Below are 27789 nucleotides of genomic sequence, written 5' to 3' on the forward strand. Positions count from 1 at the left end.
ACAAGAAATCTAAAGGTATTGGAGATATAGGGTTGGTTAACTTAGCAGTTTAATGAATCTAGCAAAGATCCGGGCCATTTTCATCTTTCTTCTCTTCTAATCAGATCTGCTGTTTTTCTTGTCTCAACTAGTTGTAGCAGTTCTGTCCATTACATTCTCACTGAAGAACATCCAGAGTCTGCAGGAGTACATTCCTTCCTTGTGTTTTGTTTATAAGGTCAAATGAAACCTTCCCAGAACCCCTGCTTACATTGTATTGGTCAGTCGATCCATCACACGTGTATTTGAAAACCAGTCTGTGTGTGTGTGTGTGTGTGTGTGAGAGAGAGAGAGAGAGAGAGAGAGAGAGGGAATATGAATGGAATTAACTATAAATCAACTATCTTTAGACCTTTGCCTCTTTGACCAGCAGCGTTAGGTATCCTGGGACCTCCTTAGTCAGTCTGCATTTAAGCAAGATTCCCAAGTCAACAGGATGACTTGATTGTACATTAGTGTTTGAGAAGTGCTGGTCTAGAATAGTTAATATTTAACCCCCTAGGACTGAGAGAGAAGCCTCATTTGTAAAAGTACAGGGTCTCCATATACCTGAACAAAATCAAGGTTCAGTGAGAAAGGACGAAGGAAGAGGAGTCAGTGTGGGAATGGCTGTTGGTTTGGCAGCCAGCAGTGTCTGCCCATACTCCCTTTCCTTTTTTTTTGTTGTAGTGTGTGTGTGTGTGTGTGTGTGTGTGTGTGTGTGTGAGTGTTCTTTTTTCTTATCATTTTTATAGGAGGAAGAAAAGATGAATGGAGGTATGGCTTGTGAAAATGTTAATGCTATGTGTATATGATGTCCTATTATAACCTAAAATCTTATACTTAAAAGAGGTGAAATGGATCCTTAAGAGTCTTCATTTCAGGGTGTATTCATTTTCTACTGTTCTGTGAAAAATATTGCCACAAACTTAGCAACTTAAAACAATATACATTTATTATCTCACAGTTTTTGTGATTCACCAGTCTGGGCATGGCTGAGTCCTTCACAAGGCTGCAGTCAGTGTATTGATCAGGGCTGGGTTCTCAACTGGGGAAGGATCTGCTTCCAAGCTCACGTGGTTGTTGGCATCATTTAGTTCCCTGTGGGCTGTTGGACTGAGGGCCTCAGTTTTTTGCTGGCTGTCAGCCAGAGGCCTCCTCAGTTGCTTGCATGCGGTCCTCTCCATAGGCCAGCTCAATAAAGCATCTTGCATCTTCAGAGCCAGCAAGTGACAGAGTTTCCTAGCAAGGTGGACGTTACAATCTTATGTAATCACATACAAATCCATCCTCTTTGTCATATTCTGTTGGTTAGAAGTCAGTCATGGGTCATATTCACACTTAAGGAGAGAGAATTACATAAGGACATGAATATCAAGAGATGGGGATCATGGGAACCACTTTAGAGTGTGTCACAAAGGATCTCTAGCTGACTGGAAAAATAAGTGACGATGTAAATTGCACGTTGTGTAGAGGTTCCTGCTTAAAACTGGTACTGTGCATTATACTCAGGCAATCAAGAATTTGCTGATGTAGCCAAATATTTAAAACAGAGGTAAGCTTTGATGGTACCTTTGTAATATTAATTATCATTGCTAAACAGTTTCCTTAGTTTTAAGTTTATTAACATGGTTAATAGTATTTCATGAATTAAGCTTTAGATGTTTATTTCTTTTTTTTTTTAGTTGACTATATTGTGGAGTATGACTATGATGCTGTACATGATGATGAGTTAACTATTCGAGTTGGGGAAATTATCAGGAACGTGAGAAAACTACAGGAGGAAGGATGGCTAGAAGGAGAACTAAATGGGAGAAGAGGAATGTTTCCTGATAATTTTGTTAAGGTAAGCATTCTCAGTTAAATTCCTAGCTGTTGCTTCACAGGATTCATTCATTCATTCATTCATTCATTTATCTATTTATTTATTTATGGCTGTGTTGGGTCGTTGGGTCTTCGTTGCTGTGCACGGGCTTTCTCTAGTTGCGGCGAGCAGGGGCTACTCTTCATTGCGGTGCGCGGGCTTCTCATTGTGGTGGCGTCTCTTGTTGCAGAGCACGGGCTCTAGGCGCAGGGGCTTCAGTAGTTGCAGCATGCGGGCTCAGTAGTTGTGGCTTGCAGGCTGTAGAGCACAGGCTCAGTAGTTGTGGTGCACGGGTTTAGTTATTCTGTGGCATGCGGGATCTTCCTGGACCAGGGTTCGAACCTGTGTCCCCCGCATTGGCAGGCAGATTCTTAACCACTGTGCCACCAGGGAAGCCCAATGTTTGAGCTTTGAAGCAGCTTTTTTATGAGCTTCATACTGATTTTGGAGATGCTACAGGTTATTATATGATCTGTTATTGTTACAGTGTTTTTACTTTAGTGCTTTAAAAAATAAGTGAGTATGTTTACAGAAGATGTCTCAGGTGCTGGTAAGTGAATTGCTGTTCCTTATATTTTTAAATTTAAAGTGGAATTTTGGTCCCTTTTGAAGAGTTCTCAGAGCTTGATAATGTGTTTCAGGCTTTTTTTTTTTTTTTTTTTTTTTTTTTGCGGTATGCGGGCCTCTCACTGTTGTGGCCTCTCCCGTTGTGGAGCACAGGCTCCGGACGCGCAGGTTCAGCAGCCATGGCTTACGGGCCCAGCCGCTCCGCGGCATGTGGGATCTTCCCGGACCGGGGCACGAACCTGTGTCCCCTGCATCGGCAGGCAGACTCTCAACCACTGCGCCACCAGGGAAGCCCCTAGAAAGTGTTTTAAACTGAATTATTTGTACCCCCTCCTCCCTTTACATCCTGTTTTTCATACCACAAATTTAAATTCGAGGCATTATTATATACATCATGTTAATGTTTACCTTGGACTTACCTGGAAAGTTAAATTTTAATTTTTGCCCTTAAAGAGTTAATAAATTTCTTTCTGCTAAGATATTTTAAGTTGTAGAAATAATTTAAACCAGGAAAGCTTGAGTGTCAGAAGCTAGACTTCTGGGATATCTCCTGGTTTTGCTTTGTGGATCAGTACTCATTACCTGCTTGTCAGTGTCATCTGTGACCTCAAGGAGTCTAGCAGCTTTGAGAGAAGGGTCTCCATGTAGGCCTGATGTCTTTTGAGTCATAGGTACTCTAGCCCTCATTCCCTGCAGTTCTTATCCTAAAACTCTTTCATCCTAGGGCTGAAAGCTCAAATAACATTCTTGAATTACCAAAACTATTATGAAAAGTATGACCATCATAAACTTTGGGGGCATTTTCAGTCCACGTCAGTAAGTGTTGTGTGTCTGAAAGAATATGGTTAAGAGAAGCGTTCTTTATTTAGTGTTTTTCCCATTCTTCTTCACTTGGCTCTCATTAACATTCTTGTGACAGAAAAAGGAAAGGAGTAGGATGCCATTGACAATGAATGTGCATAACTCCCCCCTCCTTTCCTATTTTTGCCTTTTCCAAATTGGGGAGGGGCTGCTGAAATAGGGAGGCCCTTTGTTAAAATTAGAGAGACAGCAATTATGTGGAGAATAGCATATTTGAGGGAGAGAATAAGTTGAGAAACTTGCAAAATAGCCCTGGTATATTATATCTGTCATTGTTTTCCTTGCAAATTTTGATATGTTGGCACTCAGAAGGTACATATTGATTTCATATTATGGAGATTTTCTCCTGTTGGTCATTTTTCTTTAAACTTAAGGGTTTTTTGTGGATATCTATTTAATTTAATTGTAATGAAAACGAAAATCTAATGACTCAAGGTAGTTCCTCTGGATCATACCTTATATACTATCACTTATATTCCGAAAAACAAAATGAAAATTTTGGGAATGAGGTAGACCACTTTGTTATGTTGGAAACCTAATTTTTCAATTGTGGGTCCAGTATTGACTCAGTCAAAGCTAAAACAGTGGACATGTATCATATAAATATTTAATCCTGCTTATTTTTCTTTTCTTTAGTAATATCACTCTTCCATATCTTCTGATTTATGCTTCTGTAAAGTGGAAGCACTAGTTTTATATAACACTTCTGGAAATCCTGAATGTTAAATTAAAAATAAGTGTAGTCCCCCCCACCCATCCATGGTTTTGCTTTCCGAAGCCTCAGTTACCCACAGTCAACTGTGGCCCAAAAATATTAAAACAGAAAATTCCAGAAATAAACAATTCATAAGTTTTAAATTGCGTGCCCTTCTGCCTAGGATGTGAATCATCCCTTTGTCCAGCATATCCTACCCATCACTTAGTAGTAGCCCTCTTGATTATCAGATCAACTGTCACAGTATTGCAGTGCTTACATTCAGGTAACCCTTATTTTACTTAATAATGGCCCCAAAGCTTAAGAGTAGTGATGCTGACCTTTCAGGTATGTGAACGGAAGCCGTAAAGTGCTTCCTTTAAGTGAAAAGATGAAAGTTTAATAAGGAAAGAAAAAAAAAATCATGTGCTGAGGTTGCTAAGATCTATGGTAAGAATGAATCTTCTGTCTGTGAAATTGTGAAGAAGAAAAAAGGAATTCATACTAGTTTTGCTGTCTCACCTCAAACTGGAAAAGTTATGGTCACGGTGTGTGATAGATGCTTAGTTAAGATGGAAAAGGCATTATATTTGTAAGATTTTTCGAAAGAGAGACAGAAATGACATTCACATAACTTTTATTAGAGTATATTGTTATAATTGTTCTATTTTATTATCAGTTGTTAATCTCTTACTGTGTCTAATTTATAAATTAAACTTTATCTTAGGTATGTATATATAGGAAAAACCACAGTATATGTAAGACTCAGTACTGTCTGCATTTCCAGGCATCCACTGGGGGTCTTGGGACCCTGTGGATAAGGAGGGACTACTGTATTCCTCAGATTTTAATTAGCATAAGCAGGACTGTAACTCTGTTTAGGGATTTGGTGATTAAGATATCTGTCTATTCCATGTGAGAAGTAAAAGGAAGCTCTTGCCATCTAATCTGGTTTTTATTATTCTTTGTGACCTTTGCTTCTAGGTTGTAGAGGGTAATTGCTTTCTATTTTCAGATCATGGTCATGTACTGGCCATGATCAAATAACCAAATTGTAAAATAGATACATTTCAACATGAAGGAGTGGTTTGTGAATCTTATTGATTAACCTTTTATCTGTTTTTGGTTAGTGTAATCAGAATTAAGTATATTTGATTACCTTAGTAGATGGAGAGTAACTATATCTTCTCCAGCCTTTTTAAAGCTACCCCTCATTTGCTTATATTTTTTGTCTTTTCCTTTAATTTGCTACTTCATACTCCTTATCCTACTTTCTTATCCTTATGAAACCAAGCAAACCAATATAGTACATTCTTATCTATATGGAGATTGTCCACAATGTATTTTTTTCTTGGCCAATTTTGTATTGACATTACCTGTTGTGTAGGAGGCTTCCCTCATTTGTAGAATGAGATGTAGTTTTTTTGAGTTTACTTTCTCAATACATGATACTTTCTCAAGTGAAGACACCTCTTTTACTGCATCTCCTGGAGTCATTTTCAAAGTCAGTAAAGGAAGCAAAGTTTGTAGGAAAGAGATGCTATAATGTTAATATGTATTTTATTTACTGGCTGACTAGGTAAAAGGAAACAAAGGGCAGAAGAAGGAAGAAACACTGGAAGCCTTAGTAACACTTCATAGGTACTCAATATAATTGCTATTTAAGATGATAGCCAAAGAGTAATTTGGAGATACTATGTGTCCAGGAACGAGGGAAGAGAATAGGTTGATGAGACAGAGAGAGAGAGAGAGAGAGAGAGTTCGTGTGTGTGTGTGTGTGTGTGTGTGTGTGTGTGTGTGTATGTGTGTGTGTGTATCTGGTGGTAGTAGTTTGTAGCAGGGAGAGGTTCCAGAGGCGGAGGGGGTGGAGCCTAAAGCAGGCTTTACCCTATTTGTAATTTTGCTTAGAGCTGAAAGTCGCTTGATACTTTTGATAACATCTTAGTTGGCACTATGTATTTGGAAGGCTGTAAACCTGAGTTTTCCCTATTCAGTGTAGACTGAATATATTTTAATTTTGTTTTCCTTCCCCTTTTGTGTTTTTTGTCCTCAGAAGATTTATTATACCTAATATTCATGGATTTGATTATGTCTCAGTGAATATTGAAGGTCCTCAAAATGTTTCTAGATCTTGGGCTTCCCTGGTGGCGCAGTGGTTGGGAGTCCGCCTGCCGATGCAGGGGACATGGGTTCGTGCCCCGGTTCGGGAGGATCCCACATGCCGCGGAGCGGCTGGGCCCGTGAGCCGTGGCCGCTGGGCCTGCGTGTCTGGAGCCTGTGCTCCACAACGGAAGAGGCCACAGTAGTGAGAGAGGCCTGCGTACCGCAAAAAAAAAAAAAGTTTCTAGATCTTGAGCAATACGTTGTAAACTAATATTTTTAGAAGCGGGAGACATTGTCATTGTATTAATATATCATACTTGTTTATGTGGTTAATTTTTATTAAAAGATAACACAAATATCTAGTTACTTAGCTAGCCAACAGGATAGAACCAAGATTTATACCCAGGTCATCTTGTCTCTTGAACCTGTCTGCTGTCTCACATTTGGTCAGGTTGGAATTCTTTTCCTAGAGGAATAAGATTTGAATATCAAGCCAAGTTCTTGGTCTCCTGTACCAATAGCTTTCAGCTTTTTTAGTTTTTATTTAATCTTTTTAAAATGTAGGTAGCCCAGTAGTGGGATTGCTGGGCCGTATGGTAGTTCTGTTTTTAGTTTTTTAAGGAACCTCCATACTGTTCTCCATGGGGCTGTATCACTTTACATTCCCACCAACAGCGCAAGAGGGCATATACCCTGAGAAAACCATAATTCAAAAAGAGTCAAGTATCACAATGTTCATTGCAGCTCTATTTACAATAGCCAGGACATGGACCCAACCTAAGTGTCCATTGACAGATGAATGGATAAAGAAGATGTGGCACATATATACAATGGAATATTACTCAGCCATAAAAAGAAATGGAATTGAGTCATTTGTAGTGAGGTGGATGGACCTAGAGTCTGTCATGAGAGTGAAGTAAGTTAGAAAGAGAGAAACAAATACTGTATGCTAACACATATATAGAATCTAAAAAAAAAAAAGTTTCTGAAGAACCTAGGGGCAGGACAGGAATAAAGATGCAGACATAGAGAATGGACTTGAGGACACGGGGAGGGGGAAGGGTAAACTAGGACGAAGTGAGAGAGTGGCATGGACATATATATACTACCAAATGTAAAACAGATAGCTAGTGGAAAACAGCCACATAGCACAGGGAGATCAGCTCCGTGCTTTGTGACCACCTAGAGGGTTGGGATAGGGAGGGTGGGAGACACAAGAGGGAAAGGATTTGGGGAAATATGTGTACATATAGCTGATTCACTTTGCTGTACGGCAGAAACTAACACAACATTGTAAAGCAATTATACTCCAATAAAGATGTTATAAATAAATATATAAATAAATAAAATGTAGGTGGCTCATGAGATGTTCAGGAGAATCCAAAATGAATACTCCTTGGCATGTTGAGGTTGTAACTACCAGTTTTTACATAGATTTCATATTTTCATTAGATTGAAAAATATTTAGTGCAGTCTGAAAACCGTGAGGTTTTCATATGGTGTGTCATGTATTAATAGCAAATTGAAGTGTTTTTCCTTAAGTACATTACCAATAAAAATGAAGCAGTCACTGTAGTGTGAAATGTTTTGTGTGTCTTCTATGATTTGTACTTTAATAATTTTCAGAATTTTTCACCAACTTAACAGTTTTCCCAAAATGGAAAACTTTTTTTCTGTTTGCAAAATGATATGCCTTGTTAAAAAACACAAACAAAGCAAGCATCAAACACTTCTGAACAGTATAAAGAAGTCAAAGTAATCTGAAATCCTACCAGCTAGAGAGTAACAACTAGTTAACATTGCAGTAGACATAAACACCTGGAGATACAGATTCTTTGTTAACTTTATATGTGAAAAATACCTCCTGGTTAGTGATTTGCTTTATTTTTCATGGTTACTTTTAATGAACAGAAACTGTTAATTTTAATATCGAATGTGTGAAGTAGGAATCCAGTTTCACTCCCTTCTCCCTAAATGTGGAGCATTATAAGCACCATGTGTTTTAAGATTCAGTTTTTTCCCCTCACTTTTTGCCTGTTGTAAATCAAGTTTGTCTGTTTATGGACTCTTTATTTTGTTTCATTATCAGTATGTCTGTTTATATGCCAGTACACACTAATTTATAGTATCATACAGTTTTTCTTTATATCTTGGTTAAAAAAAAAGTCCCCTCACTTTCTTTTCACTGAAGTATTTTGGGTGTTCTTGGTCTTTTGTTCTTCTCTACAAATTTAGAACCAGTTTATTTAATTGCTCTCCCAAATCTGTGATATATTTATTCAGTTGCATTGCATCATTGCATCAGTTTTAAGAGCAAATGCTATCTTTATGATAATGAGTTTTCAGTCACTGAACATGGCATGACTTCTCTTTCATATGTCTTCTTTTATGTCTTCCAATAAAACTTCATACTTCTTTTCATGAAGATTCACCTATCTTCTGTTAGACCTATGACTTAGAGTTTATCAAACTACAGCCCATGGGCCAAATCTAAACACCACCTGTTTTTATAGTGTCCATGAGCTGAGAATGCTAGCTAGGAATTATACAAATAGTTGGAAAAATTCGAGTGAAGAACAGTATTTAATGACATGTGAAAAATTATATGAAATTGAAATTTTAGTGTTCATAAATAAAATTTTGTTGGAGCATAGCTCTGTTCATTCATTTAAGTATATGACTGCTTTTGCACTACAAATGGCAGAGTTCATTGTTGCAACAGAGATTGTATGGCTTGCAAATCCTAAAATATTTTACTAACTAGCCCATTATAGAAAAAGTTTGCCCAGTTCCCTGACTTAGAATTATTGTTTGTCTTATTGTTTGTTTATGATTGCAGGGTTTCTTTGTGTGTTGGGATAGAGGTGGTGTTTCAGCCTCACTTTGTTTAACTCTATCTCTAGTTCTGATAAGACTTAAACTCCTAATAAGTCGTTGTTACCAAAGTGTGTTATATTCTTTAGATATGTGTGGGCAGAGAAAAAGGTTGAAAACTGTTGATATTATGTTTTATATAATAATCACTGTACCTGGTTTTGGTATTTTACATTTGAGAATTTAATAAAATACAACTTAATTTGCCTATTTGCTGATTTCTCCTTTTGTAGGAAATTAAGAGAGAGACAGAATCCAAGGATGACAATTTGCCCATCAAACGGGAAAGGCAAGGGAATGTAGCAAGTCTTGTACAACGAATAAGCACCTATGGACTTCTAGCCGGAGGAATTCAGCCACATCCACAAACCAAAAACATTAAGAAGAGTATGTAAATAATTTTTTTCCTGTTTATTTAAATCAAAATAGAATGTTGTTTTATAACAGTCCATAAGTTATAATAAGAAAAATTAGCTCAACCTTTTGTAACAGAATACAAAAACTTCCTGCTTATTCTCATGTTACTACTTATTGGCCCATGTATTCAGTCTTCATCTGGTAATCCAGCATGAGCTGCTGACAGCCATCTGTAGGGATTGTAAATTAAGATATAAGGCATTGTTTTCTTATTAGTCTTACACACTCTATTAAATAGTTAACACTTTGCCTTGAATTTACTTTAATATCATTTATTTAATGGGATGCTAAAATGTCTGCTCATCCTTAAGCAGTATAGATGTAAGCATTTGATAAAACGTTTTCTTTAGTGGTTAGCCATCTGAACATGTACATTCAGTTTTCCAAGGTGGCTGGCCCAGCAGAGTGCTTTTTAAGTATTCAGTGTAAATATGTTAAGAGAACAGTTTAGCATAGAGAGAGCGCACCATGTTTAAAATTGGACATGAATTTGAGTCTGTCTTACAACCTTAGATCACTTAAACTCTTGAGTTTTATTTTACTGCTGGTGAGAAAGTTGTAAGAAAAAAAGACTGGTAATATTGCTGTTCTCAAAAACTTAGTCTTGGAAAGACTGTTACTCAAAAAAGCATTAAACATATACAAAGAAGTACTACATTTATGGGAGCGGATAGTGTTTTAACATAGTAAACCTGAAGCCCCTTGAGAGACTGAATACTGACTACTATGTTCAATTTGATTTAATAAGTTATAAATGAGTATTTAACCACATTTATCTTCGATCAGTGCCTTTGATGTTGTGGTCCCTTGTGCTTGATGTTGGTACTAAAATGCCTTATGTGCCAAGTAGTCTATAATATAAAGAAATTTTGTTTACATACATTTCACAAATGTAAGACTATGATTTTTATATTGTCCTCATATCTCAACCTGTTACTTTCTATGCTACTGTCTATGAATTTGGGGAAACGTCCACTTTCTGGGTTATATCACCCTTTGATTATTTTCATAAAATGAAAACAGATTTTCATAAAAAACAGGTTTCATGACACTGAGACAGACCAATAAAGGGTTATAGGTGTTCTTTGTTTCCCAGTAAATGCAGTGTACAAACAATATTTAGATATTACCCATACTGCTGTCAGCGTACTGCCTGAGGGTGGGCAGTTTACTAGTTCTAGTTGTCCTTGACTCTTTAACTCTGTTTGGGGATTGGGGGATAGATAACAGTATTTCCACATCCTACAGGTGAATCTCTATATAGAATTTCTATGCACAAGGAGAATTTTAGACCCACAAAAGGGTTATTTGTGACCTCTGTTGTAAAACTTACTTACTACTTTCTTTAGCTTTACTGAGCTATAAAGGGACAAATTTCATCTTAAGTAGAGGCTGGACAAAGGACATCAAGGTTAATTTGTCTCCTAATGGGAAAGGACTCTAAATCTTACCTTCCTTGAGAACCCTGGTCATAATTCATTTTCCTGTAAGAAGGAGAAACCATTATATAGTTGGTGCCAGGAGGCTTAGGCTTTTTCCTAAGGATCCTCCATAATTTGTTTTTAAGTACATGTGCTGCAAAGACTGAATTGGTCATTTGGTGCTAGCTAACATTTAAAACAGGATGCAGGTTGTTTTTGCTTTCAGATTACTTTTCCAGGAAAAGCAGCTAATGTTTTTTTTTCTTTATCAGATTTTTTTTTTGTTACTGTTTTTTTGAATCATATCCTTAATTTATGGAATAGATCAGTTATTCAAAAGCCATTCATTGTAATGTTAAATAGTAGTATATACCCTTTTAATCAATACCATTAATATTTAAAAAACAAACATTTTAAAGGTTGGTAATGATAAAGCCTGCTTTGTGAAGGTTCATTTCAAATCTTTGTGTGCCAAGACAGGTGAATCTGCATGTGTGTTGAATTTTGTCTAAGCAACTAAAAGGAGAAGTTCAAATAGATAGTATGATATCTGGAGACTGGAATTGTTAGCTATTTTTCTCTGTCTCCAAAGCCAAAAAGTGTTGGCCTTTTTGCAAAGTCTAGTCACAAAACCATTGAAACTTTTGCTATTGCGTGTAAGTTAAGCATGATATCCTCTTTAGTAAGACAGGTATTTTCTAGAGTGAGCACAGAAAATTTTCCAGGATACAGTTGATTGCAATAAGTTGCTAAAGTTACAGAAAAGAACCAATTTACACTTCTCATAGCAAAAACATGTACAAATGACATTACTGCTGAGACCCTTGTAAAATCAGGCACAAAGATAATGGTGTAGTTTACTTGCACTAAATAAATGACATCTTTCAGCATCACAATTCTATATAACATACAGTGTGGAATATTAGTAGATATTTCACTTTACATTTGGAAAAAAATTGATGCCAGATATGAATCTACTTAAGGCATGTGTGAGGGAAGACATCAGTGCTTGTAACTTTGTATTCCTTACTAGTGGGAACTCATGCTACAGAAGTGATTTTTCACCTAGTTAATAATTATTTTGAATGTAAAAGATACATTTAGATTGATACTGATAGATCACTAGTAGTTATACAGAAAGAAATGATACATGAAAAATTAGTTGACTAAAATGCTAATCTGCACAGTGTCTCATTCTCAGAGAACAATTGGTAGCATGCCTCCCAATTCTGAGTCATTTTTGAAGAAGATAATGAAAGTTCTGAATATCATCAAAATATGGTCACTGACTATACATCTTTACAGCATACATTACAAAAAGGGGGGGCATATTATTTCAGGCTCTGCTCTTTGACATTAAAATATTCTGACTTATAAGGGGAAATGACTCACTCAAATGACTCCTCCCCAGCTGTGGCCTCTCAAATAAATGAATGGGGTAGGGTGTTTTGATTTTGTATTTTATTTTGAAAAACTTAAAATCTTACAGAAAAGTGGAAATAATAATTGTACAGTAAACATGGTATATTCTTCACCTAAGCTTGCTGTTAACATTTCGTTATATTGGCTTTATCTCTATGTACATGTATAAATACATTTTTAAACTAAATCAGTTGGAAGTATGTTGTAGACATGATACTTCATCCCTAAGCATATGAGTGTTTTTTTATTCGTGACTGTGATGATCATGTTTTCTAAGACTTTGATTATCTTAAGTGGTATATCTCAGCAGTATAGCTAGAATCTTGAATAGCTTGAATTTTTCACTTAATGGCCTAAGTAATATGATTATTTTATTGCTGAGGATAAGAAAAAAATATTAAAGAAGATTCAGCCATGTAACAAATGGCTCAGTCTTAATGTTTCTTAACTCTTGATGATTATCTTTGCTTACTGGAGAACAAAATTGATAAAAAAAAATTTTTTTATATTAGAAAATTTTAAATGCTATAATAAAATCTGAAGATATACTTTCCAGAACCAAATGAAACCAAAAATGGATCAGAAATCTTTTTGTTGCTATCTCTGAAATTTTAGCATTCAACCTCCCAGCTTCTGAGTGTGGTATGCTTTTTATTTTAGCATTTGCTGGAAAAATTAAAACAATATTCTTCAATAAGAAATAGTTCCACAGTTTAAGAACTCTGTTTGATCTGAATATTTAGATCTAATTTTTAGAACCATGAAATACTTGCCATTTTTGATGACCTACATTTGAAAATACAGGATTTTCTGTTTTAGTAGAAACAACAAGGAAGGTTACTTTAGTGTGTAATTTCACACAATTTGGTTTTGTTTTTCAAAAAATATAAAATATTTCTAAAAGGTTTTTCTGAAGTTATTTGACATTTATGTGTTGAATACCATAATACCTATGGGTATGAAGACCATAAGAGCAATGTTAGTGTGGACAGTCAAATCTGCCAAATAAAGCTGGGTATGGATAATGATTCAAAACTCACAGTTTAACAGAGGAAAACATCAAGTTACTGTAATACAGGGGTGATAGTAATGATTATACCTCATAGGGTTTTAGAGGTATTAACACGTTAAGTAAATATTATAAGAAGTGCTCGATAAATGTTTGTAATTATTATTACAGTGTTTTATACTATTAAGAACCATACTAGAGCTATATATAATGTGCAGTTAAGATTCAAATGAAAGGGCAGTTCTATACTGGAGTCATTGAGCAAGGTATATTTAAGCTCTTCTTTAGGTAGGACGTATCATTTACGTAAAGATTGGGGAGTATGGCCTTCTATTCTAGTTAGAATTGCAGCCCTTCGAAGACCCATGGAGATAAGTAAGTCCATGGTATTTTCAGGGAGTAAGGATCCAACGTGACTAGAGTACATGAGCTTTGTTAAAGCACTCTAATCTGTAAAGGAGACAGCCTGATACAGTGGGAAGATAAAAGGCTTAGGAGTCAGAAGTGAGTGTCTTCTAGTTTTGCCTCTTTCTTGCAGTCTTGGACAATTACTGCTGAGTTCCTGTTTCTCATTGGTAAAATGATATGTATAACAAGTTTTTATGACCTTTTGTTTGGGAGATGTTTGTGAAGGACTTGGAGGGGTACTGGTACATAAAAGACGAAAACATGTCCCTGTCTTTGTTGTACTTTGTTTATCCTCTTCCTTGTTAATGGGTTTATTTATAAAATACTGATTAAAACAAAAAAACTTGAGGCTTCCCTTGTGGCGCAGTGGTTGAGAGTCCGCCTGCCGATGCAGGGGACACGGGTTCGTGCCCCGGTCCGGGAAGATCCCACATGCCGGGGTGAGGCTGGGCCCGTGAGCCATGGCTGCTGAGCCTGTGCTCTGCAACGGGAGAGGTCACAACAGTGAGAGGCCCGCATACCGCAAAAAAAAAAAAAAAAGCTTTATCATTAATTTCTTTGTAGATCCAAAAAGCTATATGGAGTTTACTTAAGAAAATACTCGTTATAGTTATTTAAAAAAATTAAATTTTGCGTATTCTTTTATTGACAGTTCTACTCTTACATGCATTTTCTTTTCTGCTTGGTAAAGGTTCTGATACATTTTAGAAATTCAGTAAATATTTATTGACCAGTATGTATGGGTAGACATTGTATGTGCCATTTGAAATGTGAAGAATCTCCATATTCCTTTAATTGTGTTGCCAATTAATAGATAAGTTTAGTATAGGCACTTGCCTTAAGTTATGAGTGAACCATATAAAAATATGGAATCATATGAAAACTTTTTCTTTTTTAAATAAATGACTCACATTTTATAGCAATAGTAGGGGCTGTTTAGATGTTTTTATCCAATGTGGATTTTCCTTTGAAAAATGAAAAATTCCTTTGCAGATAATTTTGCATACTATTTTGGAAGAAGACACTCTGGAGAATTATGCTAGTGTGAAAGGAAAAACAACAAAAACAAAGCTTTTGATTAGACTATAACTAGGTTTTAAGTGGAAAAGAGAGCATTGATAGGACATGACTGTTGGGACTGCCCCCAAGATCTTTATTCTTTTTATACATCAGAAAGCACAGATGCCCAAGTTTGTGTATGTCCCAGGTATAAACTGCCACCTAAATGAGAGGTAAACTCTGTTGTCAACTGTTGTGTCCCGTGAGCAGGCGTGGATCACCCTCTGGCTGTCAGTTTCCTCATCTGTAAAATAGACGTTCGGCTCCTTGTGGGGCCTCACCTGGCCTCAGGGGCCCAGAGCGCTGCTGGGCGGGGTCAGGCCGCTGTCCTCTGGTGGGAGGACGTGGCATCCAGCCTGGACAGCTGCCAGGAGCGCATCCTTGCTGCTGCCGTGACTCCCGTGGGTTAACTGGCAGGTGTCCGATTGGCACATGACGTGTACAGGGAGTGATTTTCCTTTTTCTTGGCTAAATAGGGCAGGCTCTTTGGGAAGTGTGAAGTTCTGGTGTCTTTGCTGGCAAAGGTTCTGATTCTGCAAAGCTCTTTTAATGTCCTCATCCGGTGTCCATTTCTGTAGATACAACTTTTGCTTCCACTGGTGGGGGGGCTTTGGCTCGGCGGCCAGGCCTCCTGAGCTGCACTGGCTTTCCCTGAGGTTGTTAGCCACCTGCAGTGTGTGCTCAGTTGCATTGTCTCTTTCATAAAACATTGCACGTAATAATAGCAAGCAAAAGAGCTGCACAAATGTGTGTTGCCCACGTACAAATGGTGGGGAACCTGCTCTCAGAGAAGATATAATACTGATTCTCTTGTGTGGTTCACTAACAGCTTAAATGAAAGTATTGGGCAGAGGAGGGTACATGTTTAAATTTCAATTTCTTTTTTCAGACATTTACATTTACTATTATTTGAAGTTCTGAATAGCATTTTGTAAGACATAGGACACTGGCTTGTGAAATGTAAACAATTACAAATTACTTTTTTTGTTCTGTACTATTAATATGTACTGATTTCACGTTTTGGGGAAATTTCTGAAATGCATGGTAAAAATACTTTCGTCTCTATGCTTCTAAAATTGCTCACATATTTAGTAAATTTTGATGTGAATGTCTTTTGCAGTATATCAATAAAATTTCAGTGTTTTCACAGAAAAAAATATAACTAGTTTGTTCAAAGCTGATTGATATGTGCTTGGGGGCGGGAGGCTAATTAATACTCTTTCTTCACTTTAAATCATTTAAAAAGATACTCATACTCATTAAAAAGAATCGTTACATTTTTTAAAGGCCTACATTTCCTAAACATTACTTGTCTGAATAAATAAAGCTTGTTTGAAAAGCTAAAGTAAAATTATTTTTACCTTCACCTGAGTTTGATTTTTATGTCAGAAAATAGAGCTTAAAGAAGATAAAATACATTTGAGATTTGTGCATTTTGTCTTCTTTTTCCGACACAGCTACTCTTAAATTAGTGCATTTGAAGTATCCGTAGCTTTGATCAGGAAGTAGTCTGGAAATCACTGGCTTGGAGGACTTGACTGTGATGAATTTGTTGTGCCAACAGTGTCTTTTATTGTCTCTGTTTCCAGTCTCAAAATTAGCAGTGGATATTTTACTTTTGTATAATCAGTGGGATCTGATACATAAATAGATTTCACTGCTGGGAGCCCACCTTATTTGTAGTTGGTGTGAATTTATTTTAGGATGAAGAGATAGTAGCGTGGGGACAAGGTGGAAAGCCAGCCAGAGTAGATTGTGGTTAGCTGTTGAGAGTGCTTCCACGTACTGTTTTTATTCATACATGCAAATCCTATGACGATAAGCATAGTATGTAAATAAAGGTGCTGCTATTTGTTTTCATAATTTTTCTTAATTTTTTTATGTTACCTCCTTTAGAGACCAAGAAGCGTCAGTGTAAAGTTCTCTTTGAATACATTCCACAAAATGAGGATGAACTGGAGCTGAAAGTGGGAGATACTATTGATATTAGCGAAGAGGTAAGGCAAAAACATGTTTTAGAGATAAAGCAGCAATTGGAATTGATGTTCTGGGGATTAGAAAAATGCTTTGTAAGAATATTCATTTGTTAAATTTATTTTTCCAGTTTCATTTTTTTTTTTAATTTTAAGATACAGACTTTAAAATGGATCTTTAATGACTTAAAGTAAGGCTGTCTTATCTGTAGAAATAAAGCTTTATTCATCCTTGCTATGCCTGTATTTGTGTACTGAATTTGTATCTGTTGACTTTAAGAATAAAATAAGCTTTTTTTAGCTCAAGTTAATATAATCTAAATAGCTAAGAATATAAACCTTTTCTTTGATTCTTAATTCACTTTAGGTACAAGCCATAAAAATAGAAGGATTTTTTACCTTTTGCATAGCAAAGGTATACGAAAGCAGAATGTTTTAAAAAGTTTTGTCTTGTTTGAATTATCACATTCAAATATTAACCCAAAAGCACTTTCCCTCATCTTAGTATCTTAGAATGAGATTTTAAAATATTAAAAAAAATAACCTTTCATATCTCTGCTTTTACCATTAAAGAAATATTAAAGTTTTATTTAGCAGCTAAAGATGCCGTTTTCAAAGTATATGTTTTGATATCATGTATTGCCACTGAGATTGATTTTGTGTGCTAATATGTAATTTATCACTTGTTATGTTAAACTCCAATGTGTTTAGACAAAAGGCAGTTCTGGTTTATTTCTACCAGGTGGCAATAATAATAGTGTTTATCGAGCCTCTGTTATGTCTGAAGCACCATTCTAAGTGTTTCACACTTATTATTTCCTTTAAGTTTCTAAACAACCTAAGGAGATAGGAATTTTTACCCCTATTTTACAAACAAGAGATTGAATCACAGAGATAAGTGATTGGCTTATCTACTGTTGCTGCATGACACGCCATTCCAAATTTTGTGGCAAAAAACAACTGTTTCATTAGGTTTGTTAGTTGTGTGGGTCCAGAATTCAGATAGGGCACAGAGGGATGGCTTGTCTCTGTTCTGTGGTGTCTGGGGGCCTCAACTGGAAAGGTTCACAGTTGGGTACTGGTAGAATCATAGGAAGCCTCCTTCACTGACATGTCTAGTGTCTAGAAGCCTCAAAGCCCAGGACTCCCTATGGAAAGCCATTATGTAGCCTCTCCATTTGGCTTGGCTTTCTCACTGTATTGGGCTCTCAGGTGTCTCAGGATAGGAGGACTTATTACATGGCAGTTCAGGGCTCTAAGTGTAAGCATTTCAGTGAACACAGTGATAGCCTTTTATAATCCAACCTTGAAAGTGGTAGTATCACTTTCACCACATTCTGTTGGTTACAAGAAAGTCATAAGCCAGCAAGATTGAAGGGAGTGGGGACAAAGCCTGCCACTTAATCGGTGGGAGGACTGTCAAGATTACGTGTAGATGAGCATGTGGGTTAGGTGATCTTGTTTCAGGTATTTTTGTGCAAGTTCATATGCCTGGCGTGCAGAGCACCAGAATCTGAACCCACACAATTTGTTTTTGAGTCGGTGCTCTTTACCACTATACTACCCTGCCTTTTAAGAATTCCTTAATTAATAGGAATTTTATAGAGTTATTTACCCTAACTACCCAATTGCTGTCAATTTGGGATTTCAGGTATAGTTAACAGTTTGATGATGTTCCCTTAGTTGTACCCGTTCCAGTTTGTTCTACGTATTTCCATCACACCTGGTTTGAAGAACTCTCAATCCTTTGGTGCCTCCTTAAGTCTGCTAAAAATTCTAAACTCTTCATATTTACCGCCTTATATTTCTCTCTTAAATAGCATGTATTCTAGGCACCTCGTATTTCAGCTATATATTCCATTAATAAGTCCTTTATTTTTATGGTACCACATTTTTCACATGCTTTGTGTCTGGTAAACTCTCATTTAGCCTTAACTGTCCAGCTCTTCTGCCATTTGCTTTTAGGGGAGCGTTTTTTGATTCGTATATGCCTTTCCTTTGTGCTCCTACAGCATTTTGTTCACACTTTTGCTATAACACCTCTCACATTGTATTGTAACTATCTGCTCATTGTTTGTTTTCTTCTTTAGATTGTTTTATTCAAGGACAGAGACTTCTCATGTGCAAATTTGAATATTTTCCTATCAGTTAACACCATGACTTGTACATAGTGCCTGTTGGATGAATAACTTATTAAATTTTCCTTTGTGACTGTGATGAGATGAAAAATTTTTTTTAAATATATTAAACAGAAAAAATAGCCTTTTCTAGCTATGATATTGCATGTACTGCTGTCAAGTAAATTTTGATAGTAAATAGTTTACTCTTTAAAAAATTATTTTTACTTATTAAGACCTCTTAGCATCCTTAGAAGAAATTATACATTTTTTAAATTATTAATATTATTAAAGAACTTCATAACTTATTATTATTAAATAATAATAAACCTCATTATTTGTGAGTGTAAACATTTTTCTAAGGAGTTTCGTTCCTGAGAATATTTCTGGTTGGGGTTGGGAGTGTTCAGTTGAGCCTGGCATCTGGACTTTTAAAAATAAGTGATTCTTTTTCATACTTGGCTTAAGACTCACTGTTCAAGTAAAATAGATAAATTACTTAGTAATTTTTTGTGCCATTTAGGAAGTTATATTCTTATATTCATAAAACTTTTTCCAAATCAGAAATTTTCAAATGCTTAAATAATGTATGTCATAACTACAGACAGAGGCTCCATAGTGTTTAAAACAGTGACATTGCAGAAGAGAGCTATCTTCTTGTTGCTGTTAATACATTATTCTTGGTTATCTGATACTTTCATGAAAATTACTTGCTTCGTAGATTACAGTTGATCATAAATTCTCGTTAAGTGTTGCAAAGTGCTATTGATACATGATTAATCCAATCCACACAGATTTAATCTACTCAAAATATATTTTTTCCCTTTGTGTTTTCTTGTAGATTTAAAGGGATTATTTTGCATCACTAACTTTGTGCTCATTCACTTCTATAGCTCAGTTTTTCTGTGGGGGAAGTGAAAACTTAAGAGAAATTTTTATTATCTTTGAGTTGTGAACTCTTTCAGGTAGAAGAAGGCTGGTGGAGTGGAACCCTGAACAACAAGTTGGGACTGTTTCCCTCAAATTTTGTGAAAGAGTTAGAGGTAACAGATGATGGTGAAGCTCATGAAGCCCAGGATGATTCAGGTAGACTATTTAAAAAATTTGAATAGACTTAAATAAACTTTATATTTTATCTAGTGTTTATTTTTTAAAACTCTAGTCTTACTTTTGAACTAAGAGCTTTATCTTATCTACCTTAAAAAAGCACTTTATGACAGGGACTTAAAGTGAGTATTTGCCTAAATATCTAGGCAAAGAATTTACTATTTTTCCTTCCAATGTCTGCTTCAACCTGAAGTAAACGTATAGTACCCTTATTATGAAACAATACTACTTATGTTATCTGATTTCTTTCCACTTAAGACCTACTTATATACAATTTTGCCCAGAGTTTGCAAATGGCTGAACTACTTCAGAAATAGTAGAAGTTTAAAAAAAATCTTCCTCTGGTTATTTTCTATATTCACATAATAGATTTTGTTTTCCATGTGCAGCCAGAATGTCATTTAAATTATTTTGTGATCTCTGTCATTTAGAGACTCACCTATAAATTAATCTTAAATTTGTTCACTGTTCAAAAGTACGATTGAAAAAGATTTTATCCCAAAGCTAGATTTAATTTTTTTTACGTCTGTGAATTGCTGTGGGATTTAGGAGAATTTTTTTTTTTAAGAGAAACTAAATTCATAAGTGATAGTGTAGGGATAAGTAGATCTTTTTCTTTATGGAAAAGTATGTGTAATGAGAATGTTCAGGGTTTTGTACTTGCATTAACTAGTATTATTTGGCAGTTTTATAATGGTTAGATAGATTCAGATATTGAGGTATAGACATACAACCTTAAGGTTGCCAGTATTGCCTTTTTTTTCAAAGACAGTGTAATGTCAAGATATGAAGACTATTGTTTTAGTCCATTAGGGCGGCTATAACAAAACACCACAGACTGGGTAGCATAAACAACAGAAATTTATTTCTCACAGTTCTGGAGGCTGGGAAGTCCAAGATCAAGGCGAGCCAGCATAGTTGAGTTCTAGTGAGGCCCTCTTCCTGATGCATGGTTGGTGACTTCTCACTTTGTCCTCACATGGTGGAAGAGGCAAGGGATCTCTCTGGAGCCTCTTTTGTAAGGCACTAATCCCATTCCTGAGGGTCCTGCCCTCATGACCTAATCACCTCTCAAAAGCCCAACCTCTTAATTTGTGGGGTTAGGATTTCAACATAGGAATTTTGCAGGGACACAAATTTGCAGACCATAGCAACTATATATCATTCAAAACAATGAGATGAAGTCTTAAGGTTGTCCAGACTGTTTCTGTACCTAGTACTTCATACTGCATTCCAGTGGACACTTCTGTTTTTTAATCTATCTAGGATGTTGGGCTCCATGATGGCATGGAGTGTGGTTTGGTCATCTTTGCTTAACTGTAGTTTCTTAGTGTGCAAAATGGGAATAATAATTTTTACCTAAGAGAACTGTTCTGTGAACTAGCAAGATAGTTTCTAAGCATAATGCTTGCAACATTGCAGATTGTTTTGAACCTAGTTTCTTTTGCTTCTTTTTGTCAGTGCCTTCAATATTTTGAAATTAAGTAGGAAAGCATTATAAGGTTGTTATGTGTAGCAAATGCAATTTGTAAGCCTCACTGTCCTCAGTGGTGAGGGAATAAATTTTAGAGAAAAAAATTAAATCATTTTACATTTAATAGATGGTAATATTAAACATAATTTATAAAAGTTATCTAGAAATCATTGTTGAGGTAATTCCTGAAGTTTTTGTGATGCATTTTTAGTTCTACCATTTTAAACCTTATAAAGAAAGTTCTCTGAAATTTTTATCCTCATCCATAATTATGGTTTGTTTGCACATGAAAGATTTATGCAGTTTTTTTCTCCTTCTTCTCAAGAAAGTGTTGAGCTTTGAAAAAAGTCAAGTAATGAAATGGTAGAATAGGGCATGAAATGATAGAGCAAGCTCACAGACATCTAGGTTTAGAGCTACAAAGTCCTAGTACCACCCTCTCATTCTGTAACAGAGAAACCTAAAACTTTTAGAAATTACCACTTAATATTACTCTACATACATATTCTTAGAAGACTCAAGACTTCTACGAATTTTCTGTTTCTGATCTCATTCCTGTGTACTTTTGCTCACTACCTCTCACTCTATGGGTCCATCCTTTAAACTGCAGTACAGTGATTTTTTTTTTTTTGAAACTTTTTTTTTAACTTGGAGCAACATTGCAAAAATAGAGAGGTCCCATAGTACCCTTTATCCAGATTCACCACCAATTGTTAACATTTTGCCTCATGTGCTAATTTATTACTCAATTTCTATTTAAAAATCTGGGGGGAGGGCTCTCCTGGCGGCGCAGTGGTTGAGTCTGCCTGCCGATGCAGGGAACACGGGTTCGTGCCCCGGTCCGGGAAGATCCCACGTGCCGCGGAGCGGCTGGGCCCGTGAGCCATGGCCGCTGAGCCTGCGCATCCGGAGCCTGTGCTCCACAACGGGAGAGGCCACAACAGTGAGAGGCCCGCGTACCGCAAAAAAAAAAAAAAAAAAAAAAAATCTGGGGGTCTTTTTTCCCTTTACCTTTAAGTACTTCAGTGTGTATTTCCTAAGAACAAGGGCAGTCTCTTATAACTACAGTACAGTTATCAAAATCAAGATATTTAATGTTACCAATACTGTTTAATTCACAGTCCATATACAGAATTCTTAATTGTTCTAGTATACTTTACATAGCTATTTTTTTCTCCTAGACAAGACCATGCAGAAAATTTATTTAAGTTTCTTTTCTTTAGAATAGATCCCCAACCTTTCTCTGTTTTTCTTGACCTTGACATTTTTAAAGAGTTTAGGCTAGTTATTTTGTATAATGGATTCCAGTTTGGAGTTTCAGGTTATATTTTTATTGATAGGGCTACAGAATGATGATGTCTCATTGTATTGTATGGAGGACACATGTGCTTTGTGTCTTTTATTACTGGTGATGTTAAATTTGATTACTTGGTTAAAGCTGTGCTGCTACTGTAAGTTTACTGTTTTTTTCCTTCTAATTGATAAGTGTCTTGTGGGGAGGTACTTTGAGACTATGTAAATATCTTATTCCTCATCAGACTTTCACTCAGCAGTTAAAGCATCCACAGATAAATTTTGCCTGAATCAGTTTTTACTGTGATAGTTGCAAAATGATGATTTTCTAATTCCATCATCCCATCTGTTTTATTATTTGACATTCTTCTATAAAGAAGAATTTTGCTTTCTCCTCAGTTGTTTTTTTTTTTAAATCAGCGTGGACTCATCAGTTGTTTCTTTTTTATTCACTAGGTATTAATCTATTTTATTGCCATTATTATTTATTTTGATACTGCCAGGTTTGGCCAGTGAGAGAGCCTTCAAACTAGTTTCTGTGACATTTAAAAAAATTAACCTTATTGGAAATACAATTTACATACAGTAAACTGTGTATATGTAAAATATACAATTTGATGATTTTGACAACTGTATACATCCATGAAAACCACTACCGCAATAAATGTACAGGACATTTCTATCATCTTTATGATGCCTTGTAAACTGAGCCCTTAAAATATGTACAAAATTTAAAGTCCATATGGAACCACTAGCAAAAGACAAATTTAAATTTGGATGTAGTTCATTACTTTCATAATTATAAAACTTTGGGCATTCCTTGCAGCATTCAGCCTTCTTTGAATTTTAGTAACCTTGCAGAATCATATCTGTTAAAAATGTACTTCCTTGCTTGCTTAACCCCTTTCCAATAGCAGTGCATTCTAAATGTGGAGCTTTGTGATTATGGGGTGGGAAGTCAGTGGTTGAAGTACACTGTAATTCCTTTTTTTTTTTAAACTCTAATTTTTAGGCAGAACGTTTTTGCATATTGATGTAAATGCCAGGAAGTGAGTACTTTATAAGGTCTTTAGAACTTTAGTGATAAAGGCATAGAGTCCTTTAAGTTTTAATGTAAGAGTTTGATATCTTATGCATTATGACTTAGAGAATTCATGTCCACTATTCCTGTGTCCTAACAAAATATAACATCTTCTATGTATAACTGGTGTTTTGATAGTCTTTTTTAGTCAGTAAAATGGTGTATGTTTCTGGTAACTGTTATAAGAATTACCAACTGTACATAATACATTTTTTAATTTGTTTTTTGCTTATAGTATTAGAATGCCATATCCACTGCATTTGTTTATTTTACATACTTTCTTCTTACACTCCTTTACATTTAGTAGAGCTCTTCTCTTCTTTTAATAAATAAACTGAAGTATATAGGATGATGTTCATGGTTTGACCAGTTAAATTCTAGCTATTACTGCTAAGAAGATAATTCTGACTCTAGGCAGTAGGTTGACAGTATTACCTGAGCCTTAGGGTAATTTATTTTTATGCCCTCAGTTTTCATTGAAGAACGGTGCTATAAAAGCTATAAAAAAAAAGCCCCTATTATATTTAGGAATGTGGTAAACTTATAATCTATTCTATTACTCAGTGGTTTCTATATAAAATCTCAAGATTAGTATCTTTTTAGTAGTCAACTTCAGGAAAAGCTTTGCTTCTCTAGGGAAGTGTGATGTTTCTGTTTTTATAATGAAATGACTGCCCTTTCATTTTGTCAAATATTCTTAGCCTTTCTTGTTTAGAGTGTCTTTTTGTCACCTTTCAGATTCCACGTATTTCCTAAGTAGGACTTGCTTTCAGTTTTCCTTCTTTTTAATAAAGCCAGTGACTATATCTACTGGTATTTTATCCCTTGTTAAGTCTTCTCCCCACATTAAGCCTATAAAAATCTCCATTTTTGGACTTCCGTGGTGGTGCAGTCGTTAAGAATCCGCCTGCCAATGGGGGGGGCACGGGTTCAAGCCCTGGTCCGGGAAGATCCCACATGCCATGGAGCAACAAAGCCAGTGCGCCACAACTACTGAGCCCACGTGCCACAACTACTAAAGCCTGTGCGCCAGAGCCTGTGCTCCACAACAAAGAGAAGCCACCACAATTAGAAGCCCACGCACCACATTGAAGAGTAGCCCCCGCTCACCGCAAACAGAGAAACCTGCTCACAGCAACGAAGACCCAACGTGGCCAAAAATAAATAAATAAATTTATTTTTTTAAAAAATTTCCAGTTTGATGTCTAAACAGGCATCTTGAACTAAGATGGTCAAAACTGATCTTCTTTTCTCTGTACCCAAATTTGCTCTGTACAGTCTTCTTCATCTGAGCTAATGGCAACTCCATCCTTCTTTTACTTAGACCAAAGAATTGGATTCACCGTTTACTCTTTGTAATACCACACTCTATCCTTGATTCGGTAACAGACTGTGTCGCCTACTAAATAAATGCACAGAATCTGTTTTCTTTTACCACCTCAACAGCTGCTACCCTGGTGTAAGTTATCTTCTCCTGTATAATTGCAATAGTCTGTTATTTGCCATTACCTCCCTACTGAATGTTAAAGTGCTTACCTTCCAGTAGCTGTCCATTTTACTTAGAGTAAAAGCCAAAGTCTTCTTAAATTGGCTATAGAACCCTCCAAGACCTGGCACCACCAAATGTCTCCCCCCCGCCTCTCTGACTTTATCTCCTACTTAACCATCCCCTTTGTTCTCATTAGTCTTCTTACTGTTTTTAAAGATGTCAGGAACATTTCTGTCTCACAGCCTTTATACTTGCTGTATACATTTGCCCTGAATGTTCTTTGAGATATCCTTAATGGCTTTCAGTTTGATTTCAGGATTCTCCTCAGAAATCACCTTTTCAGTGAGGCCTTTCCTAATAGCTCTGTATAAAACAGCAAAAAGCTTCTATCTTCCATTCTTTAATTCCCTTATCTTCTTTGATACATTTGTTATTATTTCTTATTTATTTTCTTATTGTCTGTCTACCCCCATAGTAGAATATAGATTTTGTTTTGTTCACTGCTGCATACCTAGTTTCTAAAACAGTGTCGCAGTGTTGCTCAGTGGATGAATGAATGCATAGTGGTTTGAGGTGTACAGAGAACTTTTCAAATACTTTGTCATGTTAAATCCTCATAATTTTTGAAGTTAGCGTCACCTCCACTTTAAAGGTGAAGAAATTATAACTCAGATTATTTAACCACCAAGTGGTAAAATCACAACTGGAATTCCCTTCTTCGGATCTTTTTACTTTACTATTTTATTTAACATATGGGGGTGAGGCTGTTAGGTAATTCTCACTGTTTTAGCTCATGTGTTTGCATGTCAGTCATGCCTATAGAACTGTCTTTTCATGTACTTTCACCCCTGTGAGAAATATGAGCAGTAATATGTGGGTTCGATGGCATTTCCCATGGACTCAGTGCATTCCCAGATCTGAAATTTAAAAGTTGAAGTGAAATTCTAAATATAAATACTATTATTTAGTTAGTTCAACATGCATATGTTTGTTCATTCAGTATATTGAGTGCTTATTGTTGAGCATATTGTGCATGTTTATGGGAATACAATGATGAGCAACATAGTCTTGATTATTCCCCATATTTGAAGCTTTTGGTCCATGGAGAAAGAAAAGAATATTAGACAAGTGATTATAATTCAGCATGAGAAATATTTGTGGCAGGAAGATTCAGGGTGCTATAGATGTGTAAGGAGCTAACTCAGACTGAGAAGGATGTAAGGGAATGCGCCCCATAGGAAGTTAAAGATTGAGATCTCAGAATGGGTAGGAGATCCCTAGGCAGGTTTGTGGCAGAGGGTAAAGAATGAGCAGAGCAGTTTCAAGATCCTGAAAGAGATTCAATTCAGAGGGATTATAGAGTGTATAGTTGGATGTGGTAAGTTTTGAGGCTAGAGAAATTGTTGGGTCAGGCTTAAGAAGGCATTACAGGACTGGTAGTCAAGTCACAGAGAAGCCTTAGAGGGGAGAGAAATGATCAGATTACTTTATTTATATAAATTTATTTTATTTATTTTTTGGCTGCTTTGGGTCTTTGTTGCTGCGCATGGGCTTTTCTCTAGTTGTGGCGAGCGGGGGCTACTCTTCGTTGCAGTGGGCGGGCTTCTCATTGCGGTGGCTTCTTTTTTTGTGGAGCATGGCCTCTAGACATGTGGGCTCAGTAGTTGTGGCTCGTGGGCTCTGGAGCGCAGGCTCAGTAGTTGTGGTGCACAGGCTTAGTTGCTCTGCAGCATGTGGCATCTTCCCGGACCAGGGCTAAAACCCATGTCCCCTGCATTGGCAGGCGGATTCTCAACCACTGTGCCACCAGGGAAGCCCCAGATTACCTTTTAGATAGAGTGGTTTGGTTGCAGTGTCAAGAGTGGATTGGAGGAGTGTAAGATTGGGGTAGCGAGACCAGTTGAGAATGTTTTGATAATTTAGGTAGAAATAGTACTAACCTAAACTAGAGGAGTGATCATGTGAATGGAGAAACATGGGTAGCATTCCTGTGCGAAATAGGCGGTATAAAGAACTGCACCTTGTGATGATGGGATGATGGGGAATAACTGAGAAAGAAGAGTCGAGGCTACCAGATCTTTGGTCAGTAAGCTGGGTAGATGATGTCATTTGCAGAGAAGGGATAAGTTTTGGGAGAAGATGATGAATTCACTTTTGGAGATGTTGACTTTGAGTCCTGTGGGGGTGTCAGGGCATCCAAGTGAAGATATCTGGTAGTCAGTTGTATGTGTGTGTCTGAAACCTTGAAAAGAAATTAGGGGTGGATGTCCAAAATTGAGGCTTGAAAGTATGTTAGGTGATACAAGAAACCATGGAGTTGGATGAGATTACCTAGGGAGGATGTCTAGGGTGAAAAAGGAATACAGCCTAAGATAGAATCCTGCGTAGCAACATTTATGGTCTAGGCCAAGACAGAGTAACTGAAAAGAAGACCAAGAAGGCACAGAGAGAGAGCCAGGAGGCAACCTGTGAGTGAGTGGTCATCATGGGAAGGGAGTGTTTCAGGGAGGACATGGACAGTAGTGTCAGATGCTGCTG

General features: G+C 36.5%; 1 protein-coding gene across 1 annotated transcript in view; it reads left to right on the top strand.

Moving 5' to 3' along the window:
• Window positions 1-27789, top strand: part of CD2AP (CD2 associated protein) — a 106284-nt gene that overhangs the window by 32466 nt on the left and 46029 nt on the right. Inside the window, exons 2-5 of the mRNA XM_082848590.1 lie at window positions 1704-1864; window positions 9215-9368; window positions 16614-16714; window positions 19773-19893. Of these exons, the coding sequence (XP_082704716.1) occupies window positions 1704-1864; window positions 9215-9368; window positions 16614-16714; window positions 19773-19893 (537 nt within the window). The remainder of the gene's footprint in view (window positions 1-1703; window positions 1865-9214; window positions 9369-16613; window positions 16715-19772; window positions 19894-27789) is intronic.

The sequence above is a fragment of the Leucopleurus acutus genome, assembly GCF_964270905.1.
Source record: "Leucopleurus acutus genome assembly, chromosome: 10".
NCBI classification, from domain to species: Eukaryota; Metazoa; Chordata; class Mammalia; order Artiodactyla; family Delphinidae; genus Leucopleurus; species Leucopleurus acutus.